Genomic DNA, 20500 nt, shown 5'->3' on the forward strand with positions numbered 1-20500 from the left:
TTCACAAGACAGTTCTGTGCTAAACAGTGAAATTACTCCCGATGTATATGTGAACAGAATTTAGCTCAGTCTAGCCTCCCAGCTTTGTGTAGTACGTTCTCATTTCCCTGGGACTTCAGGTACAAAGTATGACAAGTTCTGAAGTTTCATTTTGAACTCAAAAATCAATGCAGAAATCTGGGCTCTTTTAAAGCAGTTTTAAGAAAAAGAATACAGACTGTACCTTTCTCAATCAAATATTTCTTACAGAATCAGATCTGTTGTTACTTAAAAAAAACTTAGCAGCTAAAAACATATAGCAGCTAAATAGCAGCTATTTAATATAATATTAATAAATATTAATAAATAATATAAAATAAATAAAATAATAATATCATAATAGCAGCTAAAAAAAATTAGAACGTACATGCAGGCAAAATTCCTGCTGAAGATGTTTTCTCTCAAGTATGGGGCAAATAAAAATGCAAAGTATATTGCTTTCTAAGTCCTAAGAAGAACTTTAGAAACCTCAGGGCAAAAGCAGTCTTTGGGCAATATTCAAGGCTATCAAGACACAAGAAACAGCAGCAAAGTCATCCTCCAGCAAGGGGTAATTACTACACAGATACCAGTAAGCATGCTGAAGGAACTGCTGGCACCAACTTCTGCAGGCCCTTCCACGTTTAAGAAATGCCAGCACTCCAAGGGCTCTCTTTACAACCCGCAAAAAACCCAAACTACAGTGCAGAGAAGTAAAGTAGGACATAAAATTTTATTCTGAAATGATCTCTGGCCACAACAATAAAATGTAACAAATATTCACTAGAACAGTCTTAACTCCTGTCATCAGCTGTACAATACATACAGTATCATAAAACTGGCCACTAGGATTAAAACCCACTACAACATCTTTAATGTTAAGTGGCAACAGCAGCATCTCACAGAAAATTATACATAAATATATACACAGTCCACATTCAATCGTTTTTCACGTTTTCAGTACACACAGTTGCAGCATATTACAGTCACGTGTCTAAGTCGTTGCCCAATAAAAACCCAAGCTACTGCTTAGATGTAATTGTAGCAGTCGAACTGAGTAATTACAATTTGTAGCAGAGATGTACAAGCCCCTAGAAACAATAATTCACAAATGTTATTCTATTCAAATGCTACCATAGCATTAAACTGGGCAATATTCTAATCTTTGCTGACTGGAAAAAAGTTCTTTTTGCACTTATCATCACTTATTGATGGGAAAAAAAAATACTAAAAAATGGAGGGAGAGCATTAAATAATGCACACCCTTTCCTAAAGATTCTAATATTGCCCGATGCTACTTATGTTTAAAGTGTTTTCAACATTTCCATGAAGTCATTTGTAACTTCAAACCACCCACCAAGTTAAAAGTGGCTTAAGTGCCTTGCACCCAAATTGTAAAAATCCCTGGCCGCCTTTATAAGAGCCAGGCACATATAAAAGGAATGCACTTTGGTTCATACCAAATGCCCTGGGATTAAATCACACTATAAAACTAAAGAGTTTGAGGTAAATTTTTACAAATAGTTGATTTCTGTCTAGTGTCACCATTAACAAAAATTTATTTTAAAAAAAATCAATTTGATGTTAAAAGTACAACCAATGAAGGGCCATCTTTAACCCCTTAATGAGACGTACAACAAGAACAGAGCGTCCTCTCTACCCCAGCAGTGTGATTGCCTTATTGTTTCTATTAAGGCCTCGATCATCTACAGGATATTTTAAGACAGGTATAGCATTTAAAAATAGATTTCATTCCTACTATCCAGTATTCCAAGGGTTAAAGAGGCCAAGATGCATGCCCTACAACACGCATTTGTAACAAAAGGCACATTGTTAACACCAAGGGCACAATCCATCCTCTATTGTTAATCTACACATCTTGCATCACTCTGTTGTTCCAATACACTTAATCGGTAATGAACACTCCAGCGGTGCAAGAAACTGAGCCAAGTGAGACTGCAACCAAAGACAACACTGTGCTATTACTAAATCTGAAAATAGCTCAGACATCCCCAGACAATGGTAACATGTGAGACTAAGCACTGTTTCCAAGCCAATTTCTATCAGCCTAATTATCAGAGCCCTTAGAATAAAATCACATCAAAGCAAGAGGCAACGTCCTTTCCCCCCCTCCCTCCTTTTATACAGGTATAAATAAGCTACAATAAAAAGCAGCTACATCACTTCAAAACCTTGATGCGGCTGCTCCTTTAGTATAGAGGAAGTTCCACTGTATCTGGGTTAAAAAAATAGCTCTGCACACAATATTTTGGCCTCGAAGTTTCCGGTAGCATTTACGAAGATGGATCGTAAATGCATTATTGGCATTAAGAACTGGTTACATGAAAAAGAAAATTTAGTGGTTTTAGCCCATTAATGACCCATGAACATTATGAATGTTTTCACCTTAAACTGCCACAAAAGGCAGGAATACATATCAACGTCCCCTTTAAAATAAATTAAGGGACGTGATTCTTCTTCCGCCCCTAACATAAGCATCTTATTTCTTAACTTTTGGAGGAAGAGTTAAGGTAGAAAGGAGTGGTAAAGCCAAGTAGGTGGTGGAGGAAGCAAAGATTCTCAGTTACTGTAGAAAAATACACATTATTGTATTCCCACAGTCAGGAGAGTCAGTTAAAATTAATACATCTATTTTCCAGACTTAGAATTTACTGACCACAACGTACTGGATATTCATATTCCAAAAGCCACTTTTCTTAGTTGTATTATTCATTTTTAACATGATTTCATACATGTTTACATATTGCACTTACACACACTGTATAAAGTTGTGAACATTTAACACTAAATAATTTAATTTGACTAGAGGCAGGAAATTAACTTTTTTTTTAAAAAAAGAAAACTGGTTGATTGATGCTCTAATTTTTACAGTTATCAATCAACAAATACCATCCTCTACTCAGAAATTATTTTTGGAGCTTCTTTAGGTGTTGACTTTTTGGCAAGAAGTTAAGTGATATGTTTCCTGAGAATTCTATTGTTTTGTATTTATTTATATCCCTCCCCCAGTCTTACATTAAATTAAAGGTAAACAAGCCAACCAACCAACCAAATTAAGCTGTAAGTGGTAAATTAAGGAATATGAAGGAGAACTTAACCGGAAACTTTCTTGGCCTCTTAGGGGACCATGCTTTAAGTATTTTTTATAATTTGTACAAGTAACTCAGCAAAATCTGTGCATATAAATGTTGCTTAAAGTCATTGAGGTTTAATGCTATCTGTTCGAGTATGTCTTGTTTGAACATCCACAAACTCTTCTAGATTATGTTCTACTTCATTTAAAATTCCCTTTTCATGTTTTATACATCCAATCTAGACCACAGCCATTGTACGTGATGAAATACTGATCTTAGATCTCAAACTGTTCCTGTTGAAAACATGCTACAACGTGAATATTATTCCTCAGTAAAGCCCATCTTTCTTCCACGAATGCATTTAAAAAAGGAAAACACAACATTAGCACACACATGTGAACAAACCTGCACATCTCTAATTGTTCCTTCAAAGTTAATTTTCAGCTACAAATGCCAAAGATTAAATCAAATTCCAACCATTTACCTTCCCATTCATAATTCTCCCTTATTAGAAAGTATCTAGGATGCTGTCTGCCAACTGAAAAGCTTTCCATTGAAGATCTTTCCATCCATTATGCTGTCTAAGGTGAAGTACATTTCTACAGAAAGCAATGCAGTAATATAGTGTTTGCCCCTGCACGCAAATTTGATCTGAATTGTATATGTACCAGAGAGGTCACAGTTGCTCAGACAAACATTGCCAGAAAAAATAAAAGCAATCTGTGAAATCCATGTAGCACAACAGTCTGGAAGTTACAGTATAAAACAGAGAATGAGCACTTCTGCCTATGTGATTTAGGGAGACAAAGCTGCACATTGGGAGAGAAAACAGGAGAGGGGAGGGGGAAAAAAGAAGCCCAGTGTGAATGCTCAGTGTTATATACCTGAAACGAAGTTCAGATCATCACTCACTTTCAGATTCAGAGGAACAAACATAGTTCTGTATTCACTCCTCCTGAGACTGTCCATTCCTCTCACTCTACTACACAGCACGCAAGGTTAAGAGAGTCATTTTAGTACTGTAAGTTCCTATTTTTTGCATTATGCTTAAATGTCCATTTTAATCACAACCCATTACTTTTGAATACCGAAAGCTTTCCATAGGAGGTGGTTGTATTGTTAGTAATACCACTACCTTCTCTGGGCTACCATACAGAAAATGACACTAACATGCTATGGCTCCACTTCAAATTACAAGTTTACAGGTGCTGAACCGTATTTCTTTTGAGTATTCTCCCTGGAATCCAGTCAGGCATAGGTGTGAGTGTTCACAGAATCAAGACCCATACCCACAAAATCCAAAAGGCAGAGTCTTACAAGTTTACCCCAGGTGAAACCTAATATGAACCTTGGAAGAGAAAGGTCAATACCTTTGACACCACGCTGCAATGCATGACAGTCATGTTGTAACCAGTGGCCTGCCACTGATGTTTATTACTGTGTCACACTAGTTACAGTAAGGCTAATTGTACTGTAGAAGACAAACATTTTAAAAAATAAGTATAAAAACTTAAAGCATTGTCCCCGTGTTTTTATAAAAACAAAATCAACATTTCTTACATTTAAAATGAGTGCTAAAAGATAAAAATGAATAAAGTTATTGAGCAAATAAAAATGTATATCTGAGCTACTTTTTCATACAAATAAGGCTCAGCCACATTGTATCTCTTTTATTAACAGCATTGGGTTATTCAAACTCAGCTAACGAGTTTTGGCAACACTGTCCTTTGCTGAATATTTCCATTGGCATCTGTCATCTGCGCCAAATTAGTCCTCAGTTTTGAAGCTGAGCTTGAAGTTGGAGGTAACTTGGAAATCGACGTTATAGCACCAGTGCTCTCTGTAATTCTCTTTGCCGAGGCCTTTTCCCCAGTCGGAGGCTTTGGTAACCGTCTCCTTAGCCAGGGATGCCGCAAAGCCTGGCTGGGTGTCATACGGATAGCAGGATCCCATTCTAAACACTGTTTTAAGAAGTCAAGGAACAGGGGATCATCACATCCCTTTAATGCATTACCCCATTCTCTGCTCTCTGGAGGGCCACGTAGCTTTCCCCTCCGAGAGCGTCCACCATTAAGTATAACAGAGCCATCAGACAAGGTTGTGATGCTGCAGTAGCGGGGATAACCCTTAGAGCTCACAAAGTTTTTGGCTCGCTTGGATGAATCTAAGAGTTTTGGAGAAGGCATGCCCAATAGCTCAATCATACAAGCCAGCTGGTCTCCTTCATCTTCTCCAGGTAGAAGTGGATAACCGGTGAGGAGCTCTGCTAGAATACAGCCCAAGCTCCACATATCTATGGGCATCCCATAACGAGCACCGAGGATGACTTCAGGTGCACGGTAAAAACGCGACTGAATGTAGGTGTAGACACGCTGATGCTCATAACAACTGGAGCCAAAATCAATCACTTTAATACCACTTCTACCCTGTTGCTTCAACAGAATGTTCTCAGGTTTAAGGTCACAGTGAATGATTCTGTTTTTGTGCAAAGCATCCAAGCACTGTAAAATTGAGTGAGCAAACTTGCGGACCAAAGGCAGGCTAAAGCCCTGAAACTTGTTTTTCTTAATTAATTCATACAGGTTCATGCTCAGCAATTCAAATGTCATGCAGATATGGCTGCGGAATGTGAAGTTTTCCAACATGTGAATAACATTCATGTTGTTATCCTTATCTTGTTTCCGGAGGTGCTCCAGGATCTTAATTTCTTCCGCAGCTTGGCGGTGGAAACGTTTTTCGTTTCTCACCATTTTTAGTGCCACATGTTGATGCATCTTGTGATCGTAGGCCTTCACCACCTGCCCAAAGCTTCCTTTTCCTATAACTTTCAGGACTTCATACCTGTATGCAATATGATCATGGGGTACTTGTATGTAAGACCCTTGGTCATCGTCATACCCACAGTTGTTTGAACCACCAATCACACCTTGCCGCTTCTTTGCATTTGGACCCAAAAAGTATATTTCAGGGTAGCTAAAAATCTCATGATGCTCAAAAGCTGTTAATTTTTGCATGTATTGCTTCATTGCCTGCTCTGGTGTCATAACAGAGGCTTTCACCTTCCCTGTTCCATCTGTAGATTTTAAAGAGCTGGTGCTCCCTTGTCGTCTGTGAGCACTCTCTGACTGTCTGTCTTGAACCACTGGCAATCCAGATTTGCCTAGCGTTGTAAGTCCATTTGGCTGTGTTGTCAGAACCGTCCTCTTGTTACTATTATCTTCAAACAGCTGCTGAACCTGGATTTGTCCATGGCTACCAACATGGAGGTGCTCATTCATTGTGTGCTTACTGCCTCCAACCTAAAATCGAAAATAAATACACACCCAGTTAACAAGAAAGGCATGAACTCTGTGCTCCACCATTCATTCTGCAATCCGCCATCCTGCCTAAATCACCTCAAGACTAAGTATTTTCTTAGAAGCCAGTTGTCTACAGATAATCCAAAAAATACAGCACATATACCGTGATACTGCTGGATGCTATTACATCTTCCAGATCCTTGTTTCTCAAACACCACTTCCATGACTCTCTAAAATGTTTGCAACAAGACAATCACAGACATGCTACCATGACAGGCTAACAACTCCTCCAAGGAATCTTCAAGGCAGCAGTCCTGCTACATAGTAATCATAGAATCATAGAATCTCATAGAACGGTTTGGGTTGGAAAGGATCTTAAAGATCACCTAGTTCCAATCCCCTGCCACAGGCAGGGACACCTTCCACTAGACCAGCTGCTCAAAGCCCCATCCAGCCTGGCCTTGAACACTTCCAGGGATGGGGCATCCACAGCTTCTCTGGGCAACCTGTTCCAGTGTCTCACCACCCTCACAGTACAGAATTTCTTCCTGATATCTGATCTAAATCTACTCTCTTTCAGTTTAAAGCCATTATCCCTTGTCCTATCGCTACAGGCCCTACTAAAAGCATGCTTGAGGAACATTAGAATTTACAGAACATAGTAGAAGTTTTATTGATGTTAGACATCAATATATAATGCCTGCTAGAGCTAAGGCTCTCCTAGTTACCTGAAATCAAGATTTTTAACTTGTTCCTAAATTTGCTGTACAACAAAACCTCCAGATACAATCTTAGGCAATAAGGAATGTACTGTGGCATGCACAAAGAGGAGAAGAACCTGCATATTTCTGAAGTCCAGGAGATGCCATTTACTGCTTACAATTGAGTCACTATTCAGATCAATGAAGCACAATCATATCCTTTAGCACTTTCCCAAACCAGTCTTCTACTAACTTTTAACCAAGATGAGATTTAGGGCCTGATGCAGACTTGAGTGAGAAGAATATCTTTGCCTTGAAGAACATGCAAGTAACTTTATTTTAAAGGAATGCAAAAAAAGATTAGTTGATTCTAGAAATTACATTTGTGCTTGACAGTTTTCACAAGGGAATAAACAGCAGCATTCAGCATTTTCAAGTAAAGAAACACTGGAACTACTGGGATGTGAAAACAACTGTTGCTCAAAACCTGGGATTTTTAAGGAGAAACAAGAAATTTACAAGCATAAACTTGCCACTAAAATAGCTGTCCTTAGAATTCCTCATTTGCTCTAAAGTAAAGGATAATTAGTTTGTCTTCTGCCTGGTCTTATGCAAGCATGGGAAGAATTCCCATGCTGTCTCTCCAGCTGATTCACCAGTTTTAATATTTATGCCAAATTACTAACCAAAAGTTCACTGATACTGTCAGACAGATGATCAAGCCAGAGTTGACAGCACTTCTAATCTGAACCTTATTTTTTCTAGGCAGCTAAGGATAACACATTCCCTGTTCACTTAAGGTTGTTGAAATGAAATCAGAAAATGACAGTTGTGTGCCATGATATAAGGCAATGAAATCTGTGCTGCAGCCGCAGAAGTGCTTCCTAATGAGAAAACCAGGACATGCAACGCAGACTGTAGCATACTTTATGCTTCTTTTAAGGTATCAGTATGATACGGCAGTAGCATGTTCTTGTAAATTCAGTAACTTGTTCCCAAGGAGTAGACATCTGGACACCAGCTTCACCTTTGGATAATATTTTGAAATTTGCAGCTCTGAAACTCACACAACTCAAGAACAAGAGCTCTCAGAGATTGCTTTTGCTGAGTGCACTGCTTTTGCTGAGTTCACTGCTTTTGCTGAGTTCACTGCTCTTCTGATTCCATTTTGACTCATGATGAATAATTGGTTCATTTTATTTTGCCATTGCAGTGTACTGTGTATGTTTATTTGCAGAGCAATTTAGATTCACACTATCAAATTTAATCGATCTCATAGAAAGCATTACCACACAATAGCAATTCAGGACAGACATTTGTAACATTTAAGCACAGTGAAGGTATACCGGATATCAACATTAATTCCCTTCCTAGTTTGATGGCTAAAAAGCACCAGGAATTATATCATCAGGGAACTTAATGAGCCTATCATGCCTACATGCAATTCCTTCAGGTCAATTCTGAAGCTCACTGCAGTAGCAGTTTCCTGAAGGCTGCCCTGATCCCCTATATAAACAACAGTTACTGGGGAAAAAAATTTGGCCCCAAGAGCTGCTACATGATGCAACTCAGAAGAATTGGATCTAGTTAGTAAGATGTGTCAGAGGTTCAGCCCATGCAATACTGCCAAAGTGTGCAAATAAGAAATGCACAATGAAGCAGCAGAGTAACTGTACAGATTAAAAGCACTCAACCTAGGGAATTCCAGGCAGAAACATTTCTTCTGCAGCACTAGTTCTACAATAAAGCAGAACATATCTGGACAAACTGGGAGTAGACAATACCAATGTACAGACAATAAGGAAGAAAAAGAATAGCAGAGAAAACCATCTTGAAGAATCCCTTAACCCAAGTACTCATTGCCACAGTCCACATCTTGAATTTTTTTTTTTTTTTTTGAGTCACCTGTTTTCAGAGTTAACTATCTTCTGTCCTTCCTAAGCACTGCTTGTTTCAACAGATGCACTGGGGAATTCTTCAGACTTCAGTTATTTGCTTTTTATCAGGGCTTGGAAAGAACCCAAACATTTATCCACTCTCAACAGACTAAAGAGTTCTTTTTCCTAAAAGCATGTTTGCAAACACATTTTGAAGTGTAAACCATGTAGCTCTGCTTCCTGCACCTTCAAGCAGCCTCATGGTTTCTCCTGCTGCTAACAAGTTGGCGCTTTTTTTCCAAGCAGCAGAATGAAATCACCAGCATTATCCCAGCTTCACCCCAAATCCAAAGTGACCGGTTTTGCCAGTTTGTCAGCTGCTGCTGGGGAATGCAAATGCAGATGCAGACAGTAGCACTGTTTTGGCTTTTTTTGTGGAAGACACCAAATTAGCACAGGCTGTATTCCAAAAGCTGTGGGGGAGAAGAGAGCTCACTTTCAGGAGTTTCAGAGCTATCAGACACATCACAACCACAAAGTCAACATGAAAAATGGACTTTTCCCATCTCAGGGTACTGCCTGCATAAGAATCACCACTTCTTCTATTTCCAACCTGGATGAGGGCTGGATTCTCACCAGCATTTTGCTATGCCTATCTACTTGTGGCTACCGGTGTCTGAGATTGCTGTCAAGTTCAGGCTTGCACTGCTTACAAGCTCCACAGGCTTCACCAGTGACGTTCTAAGTTTCCTGAACCACAACTAATGGGCTTGGGAAGCTACAAAGGACTACCGCCTTCTTAGTCCAGTACCAAACTGTTGACAGTACATGGAAACTCCACCAGCCTTTCATCCAAAACCGTAACCCTGAGAGGTTTATAACATACTCCCTTTTGCTTCTGCAGACGAGCCTGTAAATTCCAGAACCAACAGCCCACACAGCTGACAACCTGCATGCACTCATGCAGATCACTTATTATATGTTTTATTGCCTGTGTTGAGACACATCTACACCTTCTAAGATTTATGTATTTTTATAGCATACATCTTCAAAAACTTACTGATGTACACACTTCTCCATGAAACATACTGAAATAACAGGTAAGCTTAAACTGAAAGAACTAACCTTCCTGAGTCTTCTGGCAACCCCAATGACCTAACAGTAAATGTTACCATTTTGTTTTTCCCCACAGTAGTTTTTTCAAACTTCAAAACCACCACTACGATTTTGCTTTAACTTTGGTTTGCTCGGTTTATGGAAGTCAATGGCAATGCTGAAAACTTTCACCTAACCTGTGAAATAAAGACAGTACACAAAACAAAACCACCAGAACACACACACACACTTTTTTTTTTTTTTTTCCTGGGGTTGGGGGAGTGTTTGGGGCTTGTTTTTTTGTTTTGTTTTCAAAAATGGGCCTAAGGACAGCAGTAGAACAGTAACCTACTATACTTAGATTACAGACCTGTAACAACATCAAAGTAGCATAAACCTGAGCCACCCTGCTAACAAGAAGGCAAATCGACTGACAACTCATTTGCAGTAACACTCAGCCAATGCAATGATCTTTTCAAGACCTTCTAAAGACCATGACTACAAGGTTGAAGATCACAGGAGCATATAACTCTTCTCAAAGGCTTCAAGACATTATGTAGTTGTATCATATCCCATCTTTGTAGAATTCACTTGGTGTGATATTAGCACCCTATAAAACTATCCAAGACAGACACATGCTTCAGCTACATACTATCATTTTATTTTGAGCAAAACTGCAGAAAAGAAGATTTTGCTGTCAATCAGAATCACAAAAGGTTTACAAAATGAATCTTAATAATAAAGCTATTACAACAGCCTGCTGCAATACTGCACAGGAATAAGATGTCTTTATCTCCTATTACTTTGCATAGATGAGAACAAGGGAGAAATAGTGTTCCAAATTAAAGAATAAATGTTACACTACATACTCCTTCCTTCACAGCATTTCTGGGCATGCCAGTTTCAGTGCTGCTGTGTCTAACACGCTAGAGGCACATGGTATCAGGTGTAGCACGCTTCGCTGCCTATTTTGTTGACTATAGCCTGAGCAAATGTACAAAAGGCTTTTTTTTCCTTGATAAAGGAATTTAGCAGCATTCCTCTGTTCAAAACTAAAACCAGTTGCTAATTAGTACGGTAACAATAATGCTGGATTATCATAATGGTTTTATTATGAGTATGCGTTTTATACACCAAAAAAGACTAAGTCTTTGTCCTAAACAGCTTGTGGCTCAACAAGAGCTGTAGAAAAAACACACCATTTGGATATTTTGTTGATGTTGTATCTGGTCCATATAAGCTTATTTTTTTAAAGTTGACTCTGACCTTATATAGCAAATATTTTCATAGATACAATAATGCCTCAAGAGTGAAACCAATTCATAAATTTTTCTTCTCCTGTCAGGACTACACAAGTGCAGTGAGTCTGGATACTTCTGGGATACCGTGCATGCGTTACATATGTTGAAACCAAAAAGGACAGTTAATGCACACTAAATTGAACCCTTCAGGTAAGCTGAAGTGTGCACATACAAGAGATGCGCCCAGATGTACTGCAGTCCCCACAGCATAGTCACCACCTGTTGGGAGCCCAAATTTCAGAGCCTCCCCCCCCCATTAGAAGTCAAGATAGCGTCACATTCCCCCCAAACACAAGTTTTATGAGCAAAAAACATCCAAAGAAATCTAGATATAGGGAAGTCCATGACTGTGTAGTTACTTCTACTCAGATGTGACAGCATTTCTGTGGCAATTTGTTACATGAAAACACCACAGTAGGAAGATATTTTCTTTGGGCTTACATGCTTTAAAGCAGCTGCCCGTAATAAAAATTTTCAGCATGTGACCCACCAGATCTTCATGTCAGCAGAGTCCAGGAATCTATGACCCATTACAATGTAAATTAGGTTTTTTTAAAAAAAAAATAATTTCAAATTTTTAAGATTAAGACTGAATGACTGATGCAAAAGTGTATGGATAGACATTCATCCCTGGTGGCAAAAGAAAACAGGCTTGCTGTAGGGAAATCTTCAAAAGGGCTTGAAGAGGGAGGGCACTGAATCATGTACTGTAAATGGGTGGTTGTTACAGTATTAGACAGGAGAAAAAGATTAAAACTGCTTTACTGCAAGAGAAACAGGAAGACTACAGAATGCACAGATACATGCCAAACAAGACAGAACAGAGATGGAGGTAGGCAGAAGACAGACAAGAGTCTGGGAGTGGGACTCACAGACCCGTGAGGATTTACATGAGCACAGCAGTAGGCAAGCAAGATAATCTCTACCGCAGCATGTCAAGTGGATGTAAGAACACCGCAATGAAACAGGAGAGAATGAATGGAAAAAGGTTCTAATCATCAAAGCAAGAACTTAAGGCTTCAAAAGAAAAATCAATGACTTTGGAGAGGAAAATGAAGAGGACAAGGGGTTGGAAATGAGTTCACATTTTCCATCATGAGCCAAAAAGATAGTCAGGGATGGAAGTTGACAGGAGTAAGCCTAGGATGAAGCCACAATTATTTTTTTTTTAAATAAACCAAACCTTTCCCTGGTACAATACACAACAGCCTGCTTATCAACAAAGGTTGCTGTGATTGCAGAGACCGCAGCCAAAACCTCTGCCCTGTTACACCAAGCCTGTATAAAACAGCATCTTCCCCTCTTCTACCCATGCTACTGTATTCTACCAAACAATGCAACTTCACTTGAAAGTATTAAACCACAGTTTCACTGGAGGCTAGATCACACAAGTCACTACTGCAAGTATGGCAGGTAGTATGCTGCTTTTCTGTCTGAATTAAAAGCTTTTTAGCTTAAACAAAAGCCTATCTTCAATCTCAATCTCTCCTCACAGCCTGTGTGTATACAATGCACATGCTTACACCCAGCCACCAGAAAGTTCAACCACTTAGGCAAACTGTACCTTCTGAAAGCTAGAAACACAAAGAAAAACACTCTCAATTTTTAGCTATTACAGAAGTCACATAGATACAACAGGGATGAAAACAGAATAAGCAAATGAACACAAAGAAGGAAAATGGTTTAAGAGAACTGAAATATTCCATTTTTAAATAGGTCTGACTGGAAGAAGTAGTGGGATGTAAAACCAATGGTTTCAATCACTCAGTGTCAGCTGAGGTCAGCAGGCCTGAAGTTTATAGAAAGATCATATAAAAAGATACCTCCCCCCTTTTTTTTTTTTAATGTTAAAATCCACCATTCTGATGTCACATCTGATCCTTACCACAAAAAGTTATGTTAGCCAAACCACAAAATAACCACCTACAAAATTCAGAAAGGCAGTCTGAGGTATTTCTGTAATAGTACCCAAGGCTAAATAAATACTGTAGAGTAGGCTCTGTATCACAAAGGAAAGGCAGAGTTTGCAACAGTCAAAATCTAGAGGGACATGAAACACAGCAATATAATGCTTGATCATCCTGTGAGCTTCCGTAAGTATTTTACCTCTATGTGTATAATATACACATATGCTAAATAAAAACATATGTATACATACATATCAATATGTGTATAAAAAGTTGGAACAGAAATGTAACTTTAACATCTCTTGCATGCTTTCATAAAGACTTCATCTTTTTATATGTATGTATATATGCCCAGACACTATATATAATACACACACACCCCTATAAATCTGTGTATAAAAATAGCAACATTCTGTTCTTCCAAAATTAGTAAGCAGTCCCAGATATATAGCTGGACCACCACGCTTTCACAAATCCTAAATTAAGTCTGAGATCTTTTACATGTGGGCCCCTGTTATTTGTGGGCCCATCTGTATGTGCAGTTTCATGATCAGTATCCAGGCTGTTTGTACTACGTTCCTTCTCTTCTGTTTTTATAAAAAAATTAAGCTTCTGCCCCAACCCTAAAATCAACCAGCACTGAACCGGTCGGTATATGAATGTGAAAAAATTGCCCTTCGCTGCTCAGGAACAATTCAGATATGTACCCTAGCTACATAAATATACAATGATGTTGATCTCAAGTATGCAGCTCCACCTTGAATTTGCAGAATATTCATCACTCCTTTTGACACTATGCTACATATACATATATTTTTTTTTATTTAAGCCAATTCTTGCTATAAATGGATTTGAATAAGAAGCTTTTAACCCTGAAGCAACATAGAAAGTCACTGAAACACTAATATCTAAATGCATAGTTTCACCTTCCACTAGTCCATAATCACATTACCATTTAAAGCTCTGCCATATGTTTACAAAGATAGTATGTGAGCATCCATTAAGAACTCATTAATTCTAAGAAAAATATGCCATCAATGCTTTTCAGGATCAGTATGAAATCTTTCATAATTTAAAAGGAAATGTATGCAATAAAAATTTCAGATATTTAGTGTTAACATGACAGCATATAGACCCTTCTCTCTACTCTGTCATGCCTTCAGGACAGAGATACCCTCTCTCATCCATATATAGCGGCATACTTGCAAAGTTTCATTCCTAGTAGATTAACTAGGAGTGGGAGATAATGTGAGATATCACAGAACCGGAAAATAACATCCTTTTCATACCATCAGTGCTTTATTTCTTTAGGTAAACTACTGCAGCGGTAAAGTCAGATCCATCCAATCACTGTCCCTGCGTACGATAGCTATTTCTAGGGAAGACAGCTATCGGCCTGAGCTGATCAGACATAAAACGAGGCAGCAGCCTTCATTTTCACCACAGTTCATGCGACCCTTTAATCACAGCGACTAACCTCATTGCCAAAATAATGTCACCTCAAAAAATGCATTTATCAGAACAGCTCCTCTGTGTGAGTGTGGAAGATCGAATTTGTCGCTTAAAAGTAGACACAAAACCAGAGTGAAGGGGGGCTGGGGAGGGAGAAAGCTGCTTCTCAGTGCAGTCACTGGGTCTCAGCCTCACAAAAACCAGGCACGTTTAATCAGAGTCCGCTGGAATGAACCGCACTTTCCTTAAGCACCCAGCGCCTCGCCAGGCGGGACGGGGCGCCGGCGCAGCCCCTGCCCTCTCCCGCCCCGGGGTGCCCGTGAGGTCGCGGTCCCGCCGCGGGGGACACCCAGCGCAAGGGAATCGGCGGCGCGGCAAGCCCCCGGGCTCGGTCGCCCCTGCCCGCTCCCCCCCCGCCCCGCCCCGGCCCCCGCCCCGTGCCCGGGCTCACCGTGTGGGAGGCGTTGCTGGCCCTGAGCGGAGGCAATGCGAGGGGCGACGGCGGGCCGGTCCCAGCTCCTGCCCGGGAGACCCCGGCTCCGGTGCCCGGGGAAGACTGCAGCGGGCGGCCGCTGTCCCCTGCCCTGCCTGCGGAGAGCAGAGGGGTGAGCGCGGAGGGCAGCGGCGGCGGCGGCCCCTCAGGCGGCGCGGCCGTCGGGGCGGCGGCGGCCCCGGCGCTTCGCAGGCACCGCCGCCCGGCTTGCTTCAGGCAGAAGCCATTAAAAGCTAATCGCCGCCGCGGCGCACTCACGCACCGATCCGGCTAATAGCGCGGGCGGGCCGCGCTCGCCAGGCTAAACCCTTCATCCGAGATTAACCCGCCACCGGCAGGCGCCTAACCGGGAGAACGAGCTGGCTCTGCCCCGCACACGCCTCGGGTCTGGACAGCCGCCCGCCCCCCCCCCCCCCCCCCCCCCGAGCCGTCTGGCCCGGCGAAATCCCGGCGCCGCCGGGGACTCGCCAGGAGTTCCCAAGTCTGCAGCGGGAAGAGGAGACGAGCACCGCTGCCCCCTGTCAAACGCGGCCGCTCCGGCAAACGCAGCGATTCCCAATGTTCCCTGGGTCTTTTTTCTAAGTGATGTCTCTTACCTCCCCCCTGCTTCCCCAGCCCCTTCTCCAAGGCGAACTCGCCACCCCGCACAGCAGCAGCACGCCGGAGCCGCACACGCAGCCCCCCGCCGGCCCCCCGGGCTCGGTTGCCAGGGGGAGGGTGGATCATTGTTCCCACACACACGGCCCCGCTGCGGCGGCAGATGCGGGGGCAGCAGTGGGGCGGCCGAGCCTTCCCCCCACCCCACCCCCGGCCCGGCCCGGCGCGACAGTGGCGACGCGGGGAGCCCGCAGCCCGGCGCGGTGACGATCGCGGCGGCCCTCTCCTTACCGGGTGGGTAGGCAGCACCAGCGGCGGCGCTAGCTGAGGGCTTTCTGGTTAACATGGCCGCTGGAGAGGAGGGAGAGGAAAAGGCATGCCAGGGTGGCTCTCCTCCGCTGCTCCTCGGCCTCGCCGGTCGGCGGCTGCTTCTCTTCTCCGATCAGCTACACCCAGACCCAGACGCGTCCTCCGCTGCATCCCCCTGGCCCCGGGCCGGCCGGACAGACCCTCCAACGGGCCGCCGTCGCCTCCCGCCGCCGCAGCAGCAGCAGCAGCAGCCGCGCCGCCGCCGCCGCCCCCGGCCCAAGCTCATCACCTCCCCCACCCCCGCCCCGGTCGCCCCGGTCCCCTCACACGGAGGAGGGGGCAGCAGCAGGCGGCCGGACAGGACCCTCCTCCTCCCGCGGCGGAACAGGGACAAACAGCGCACTGGCAGGACAGTCCCCGCCCCATCGGCCGCCTCCCCTCCCTACGTCCCTCCCTGCCGCCCCCTCCCCTCCGCTACCTCTCCGCTGCGCTCCGCTCCGCGGCGGCGGCCGGGCCCGCCGCTCCCGCCGAGCGCCCGCCGTTCCCTGGGCGCGGGGTGGGGAGCGCGGCCCCGCGCCCAACGGCCGCCGTGCGCCGGGCCCCGGGCGTGGGGGGGGAGCGGGGGCGCGCGTGCCCGCCCAGCCGTTGGTCACCCCCGGGGTCACAGCCATCTTGGCCGGCGGCGGGCAGCCTGCACCTTGCCCCGTCGCCCCCCGCCCTGGGGGGCTGGGACCCCCGGGGGCAGCAGCCCGGCCGGCCCCCCGCCCCGACAGCGCCGGTGTGTGCGGCGGGGAGGGGGGCGATGGCGGCGGGGACGTCGGCTGGGCGGGAGTCGGGGGGAGGGGGGGGGAGAGAAGCTGGGGGTTCACCAGTTCCTCAGGCAGCAGGGATCACTTCTGTCACACTGGAAGGACAAAGGTGACAGCGTAGGGGGAAGGATCAATAACTCGAAACGTGGAATGCAGTGAAAACTTAAAAATGGCTTTGAAGGGAAAGAGCTTTTGGGGTTGCCCTGGAGTCACAACCGAGAATGAGGAAGGTGAGAGTGCGGGGGGTGTTATTGGCCTTGTTTTCCAAAAGGTACAATGTGCTTTGTGGAATACAATGCTTTGAATTCCTGGTTTGTCAGTTAGAACGTCATTAGAGCCAAAAATAGACATCTAAACATTTGCTCAGCTTGGGACAGCGCTGAAATGAACTCCTACCTACGCTCAACCCTTTTTGAAGTCTGTGCAGACACACATATTTGACTTTCTGAAACAGCTGGTAGATAATGTAGGCAGACCTCCCTCCATCCCTTTCCACAGGAAAAGACAGAAAAATAAATCTCCCCTTCCCCTGTGCTTAAGACAAAAAACGAAACATAAAAAAAATCCATCACTTTGCCTCTTCCACTGCCACAGATACATGCATAAACAAAGACATTTCCTGTACTGGTACAAAGAAACAAATAATTTCCCTAAACCCTCCTGTCCCACAGAGAAAACAAACCTTTTGCTGCCCACACCCATCTAAACTTTTCCCTTCGCTGTAGCAGAAAGCAAGCTTTGTCTTCCTCAGTATCTCCCCAGATGTCCACAGGCACTCCCAATGCTCCTTGTGCCAGGTGTATAAATGCTGTTTTCTGGTTACTCTCAGTATTTTCCCATAATTTTCACAAATAGCACGTGCACATCAGAAGTATCTGAATATCACACGCTATGATAATATTATTGTTCTTTGTGAGATACCTTAAATGTTTCAGGAATGGCAAGAAAACAATGCTTTTCTAGTTAGTCTAAGGAGGGGAAGGGGAAAGAAGCTTATTCACATTCAAGCTAGGTAAGAAAAAACAAAATTGATATAAATGATCTTTTCACAGGGCCTGCGGAATTCTTACCTCATCTCTGACTGTCAAAGTCACAGGCGGTTTCATCCATGGTTCTGGGGTTAGTCACACCTAAACATCCAGATAAGAGAAACCTTGTCAAGTAAGAGCCCTGCTTCAACTGCGTTCCCGCCAGGTGTACCACTCACAGTATGCTTTCCACAGTTTGTTCAGACAATCTTGGACTACTACGAATACTATGTGGAAAACGGAGTTAGCCTATCACATAGTAAAGTCTTTTAATGAAGTCAGTGGGAACACACTACACATTACTTGTTCGGCTATTCCCTTTCTAAAACTGTGTGTGTTCTAATTTTTCAGCATTAGTCTTTAAGCCTCAGGGTGGGCTTGGGCCTGCCTACATGCTTCTCTTTCTCTCCGCCTGTTTTTCCCTCTGCAATCCATCCCGGCATCTGCTGTCGAGGACAGTACCTGATGGAGTCTGAGGTGGAATTCAAGATGAAGGCAAGCCCATCCTGGTTCCTTCTGAACACAATACAAGAAACTTGAATTTATAAGCCTCTTTCATGCAGGATTTAGGTTGATAGAGAGGAAGAACATGCTAATAAAATTGTGAAATCCTTAGTTGCAAATGCAACACCTTTAACAGCCTCCTTCAAAATCATAGCTGAAGATCTACAAACAAAAGAAGAAAGCAAGGCGTAAATACTCAAAGGCAAAGCAAAGATTACTTCCTTCGCACCGAGAGTTACACTTGGGAATCTGAATCCCATTGGGTGGCCACAAAACCTTCTTCTTTCTGATACTGGCCAACTGAACGTATCAGCACTTTCCAGACTAGTACTACAAGAGATGAGATTGACAGACTTCAGTTCCCAGGACTGAAATAACTATTAGGCACCTGGCAGGAGCATGGTGCTCAGAAATTAGACAGCAAGTGAATCAGGGTTTTCTTGATCCTTCTTCCTTCTCCCTTAGCTTTTATTACCCCAAAGTGTGAACTAAGCTGTGATGGCAGAAGATTAGTCTTCCCTTTCTTACAAACTAATTACTGAGTGTTCATGAGTGTCACACTGCTTAGAATCATAGAATCGTTTGTGTTGGAGGGACCTTTAAAGGTCATCTTCTCCAGCGCCTGCCCCCGACCCCCCGCAATGAGCAGGGACATCTTCAACTAGATCAGGTTGCTCAGAGCCCCATCCAACCTGAACTTGAGCGTTTCCAGGGATGGGGCATCTACCATTCCTCCAGGCTACCTGTTCCAGTGTTTCACCACCCTCATTGTAAAAGATTTCTTCCTTATATCTAGTCTAAATCTGCCCTCGTCTAGATTAAAACCATTACCCCTTGTCCTATCAGAACAGGCCCTTGTAAAAAGTTTGCCCCATCTTTCTTATAAGTCCCCTTTAAATATTGAAAGGCCTCTAAAACGTCTCCATGGAGCCTTCTCTTCTCCAGGCTGAACACACAGCTCTCAGCCTGTCTTCAGAGGAGAGGCGTTCTAGCCCTCTGGTCGTTTTTGTGGCCCTCCTCTCGACTCGCTCCAACAGGTACTTGCAAGGGGCTTCTGAGGCAGTTTCATCAAAGCACTTGTTCTGAAGAGAAATGTCTGAAACCTTTCTTTACAGGTGGGTACCCAAACAGGCCTGCAGACTGGAATGTGCCAAGTCAGTGGGGCACAGGCAGTACCCGTACTGCACCACAGTGGCCACCTAAGGAAAGAGATGAAGGGCTCAGCAGCTGGAGGTGGAATCCAAAGGCTGCTTACTGCAGCTGTCTTGATTGGCTTAGGCTGGACTGTTACAGATATCATCCTCCTGTGATAAACTGCACAAAGTGTTCCAGAACAAAAATTACCAACTATTTGGTGAAAATAAAGTGGTTAAATCACAACCACTGAATGAGAAAATTAAAATTCATTAAAAAAAACCCAACAACAAAACAGAACCAGAATAGTCTAGAATAAGACATGTTATTTGTAAAACCTTGCCTAAAAGTATTCCTGCCCACATAGTACATTAAAATGCATTATTGAGGATAATATGCTAGTGCAATGAGGAGAAATACAGAGCATGCTTTATTTCTTGAGCCATTCGGTCAGGGCCCTTGTGACCAAGACAGATACTAATTCCAAGCAAACTGTGAGGGGTTTGCTGAGGTCTGTTTTGCTGGGCGGCCTTGGGTCCCAGTTATCCTAGTTATCCTGTTAGAACACTGTACCTGCTTAGCATCACTGTGAAATGTCCCATGCCAGTCCTCTTACCTCTCCAAAGTGGATGCTGGTTAGAGTTTAATTATACAGGGCTTTGGTATGTAGTTGCAGGGCAAGAGAGGCTGGCTGGTCAGTCACACAGCATCTCTGCCACTGTGATATTAGCAAATGCTTATGTGGTCAGACACCAAGGAATTCCTGAGAAGCCATGCATGTCCAAAGCTCAGATGATGACTCTGGGGGCTCCCACAGTGATGGGTGCAGCCGTTGCTCAGCACGTTGCTATGCTCTGACTGTTCTCACCGGGCACAGCAAA

At 43.4% G+C, this 20500-nt stretch overlaps 1 protein-coding gene across 3 annotated transcripts; it reads right to left on the reverse strand.

Annotated features, from left to right (window-relative positions):
* Positions 1-732: 732 nt before the first annotated feature.
* On the reverse strand, positions 733-16734 carry DYRK2 (dual specificity tyrosine phosphorylation regulated kinase 2). Of its 3 annotated transcripts, none has more exons than XM_055808638.1 (4): positions 16623-16734; positions 16127-16186; positions 15197-15333; positions 733-6412 (listed from the first exon to the last, which is right to left on the reverse strand). In XM_055808638.1, the coding sequence occupies exons 2-4, from the start codon at positions 16179-16181 to the stop codon at positions 4811-4813; spliced, it is 1794 nt and encodes a 597-aa protein (XP_055664613.1). In that variant the 5' UTR covers positions 16182-16186; positions 16623-16734; the 3' UTR covers positions 733-4810. The 3 variants fall into 3 exon arrangements, with proteins under 3 accessions (XP_055664613.1, XP_055664612.1, XP_055664614.1); XM_055808637.1 differs by lacking the exon at positions 16623-16734 and adding an exon at positions 16472-16543; XM_055808639.1 differs by lacking the exons at positions 15197-15333; positions 16623-16734.
* Positions 16735-20500: the final 3766 nt, after the last annotated feature.

Source organism: Falco peregrinus, chromosome 6 (assembly GCF_023634155.1).
Source record: "Falco peregrinus isolate bFalPer1 chromosome 6, bFalPer1.pri, whole genome shotgun sequence".
NCBI classification, from domain to species: Eukaryota; Metazoa; Chordata; class Aves; order Falconiformes; family Falconidae; genus Falco; species Falco peregrinus.

Excerpts from the sequence above, each read along its gene's own strand:
- DYRK2 (XM_055808638.1), bottom strand. The coding sequence starts at position 16,181 with ATGTTAACCAGAAAGCCCTCAGCTAGCGCCGCCGCTGGTGCTGCCTAC. Across the intron at positions 15,334-16,126 it reads TGGTGCTGCCTACCCACCCG|GCAGGGCAGGGGACAGCGGC; the intron begins GTAAGGAGAGGG and ends TGCTCTCCGCAG. Across the intron at positions 6,413-15,196 it reads CCAGCAACGCCTCCCACACG|GTTGGAGGCAGTAAGCACAC; the intron begins GTGAGCCCGGGC and ends TTTCGATTTTAG.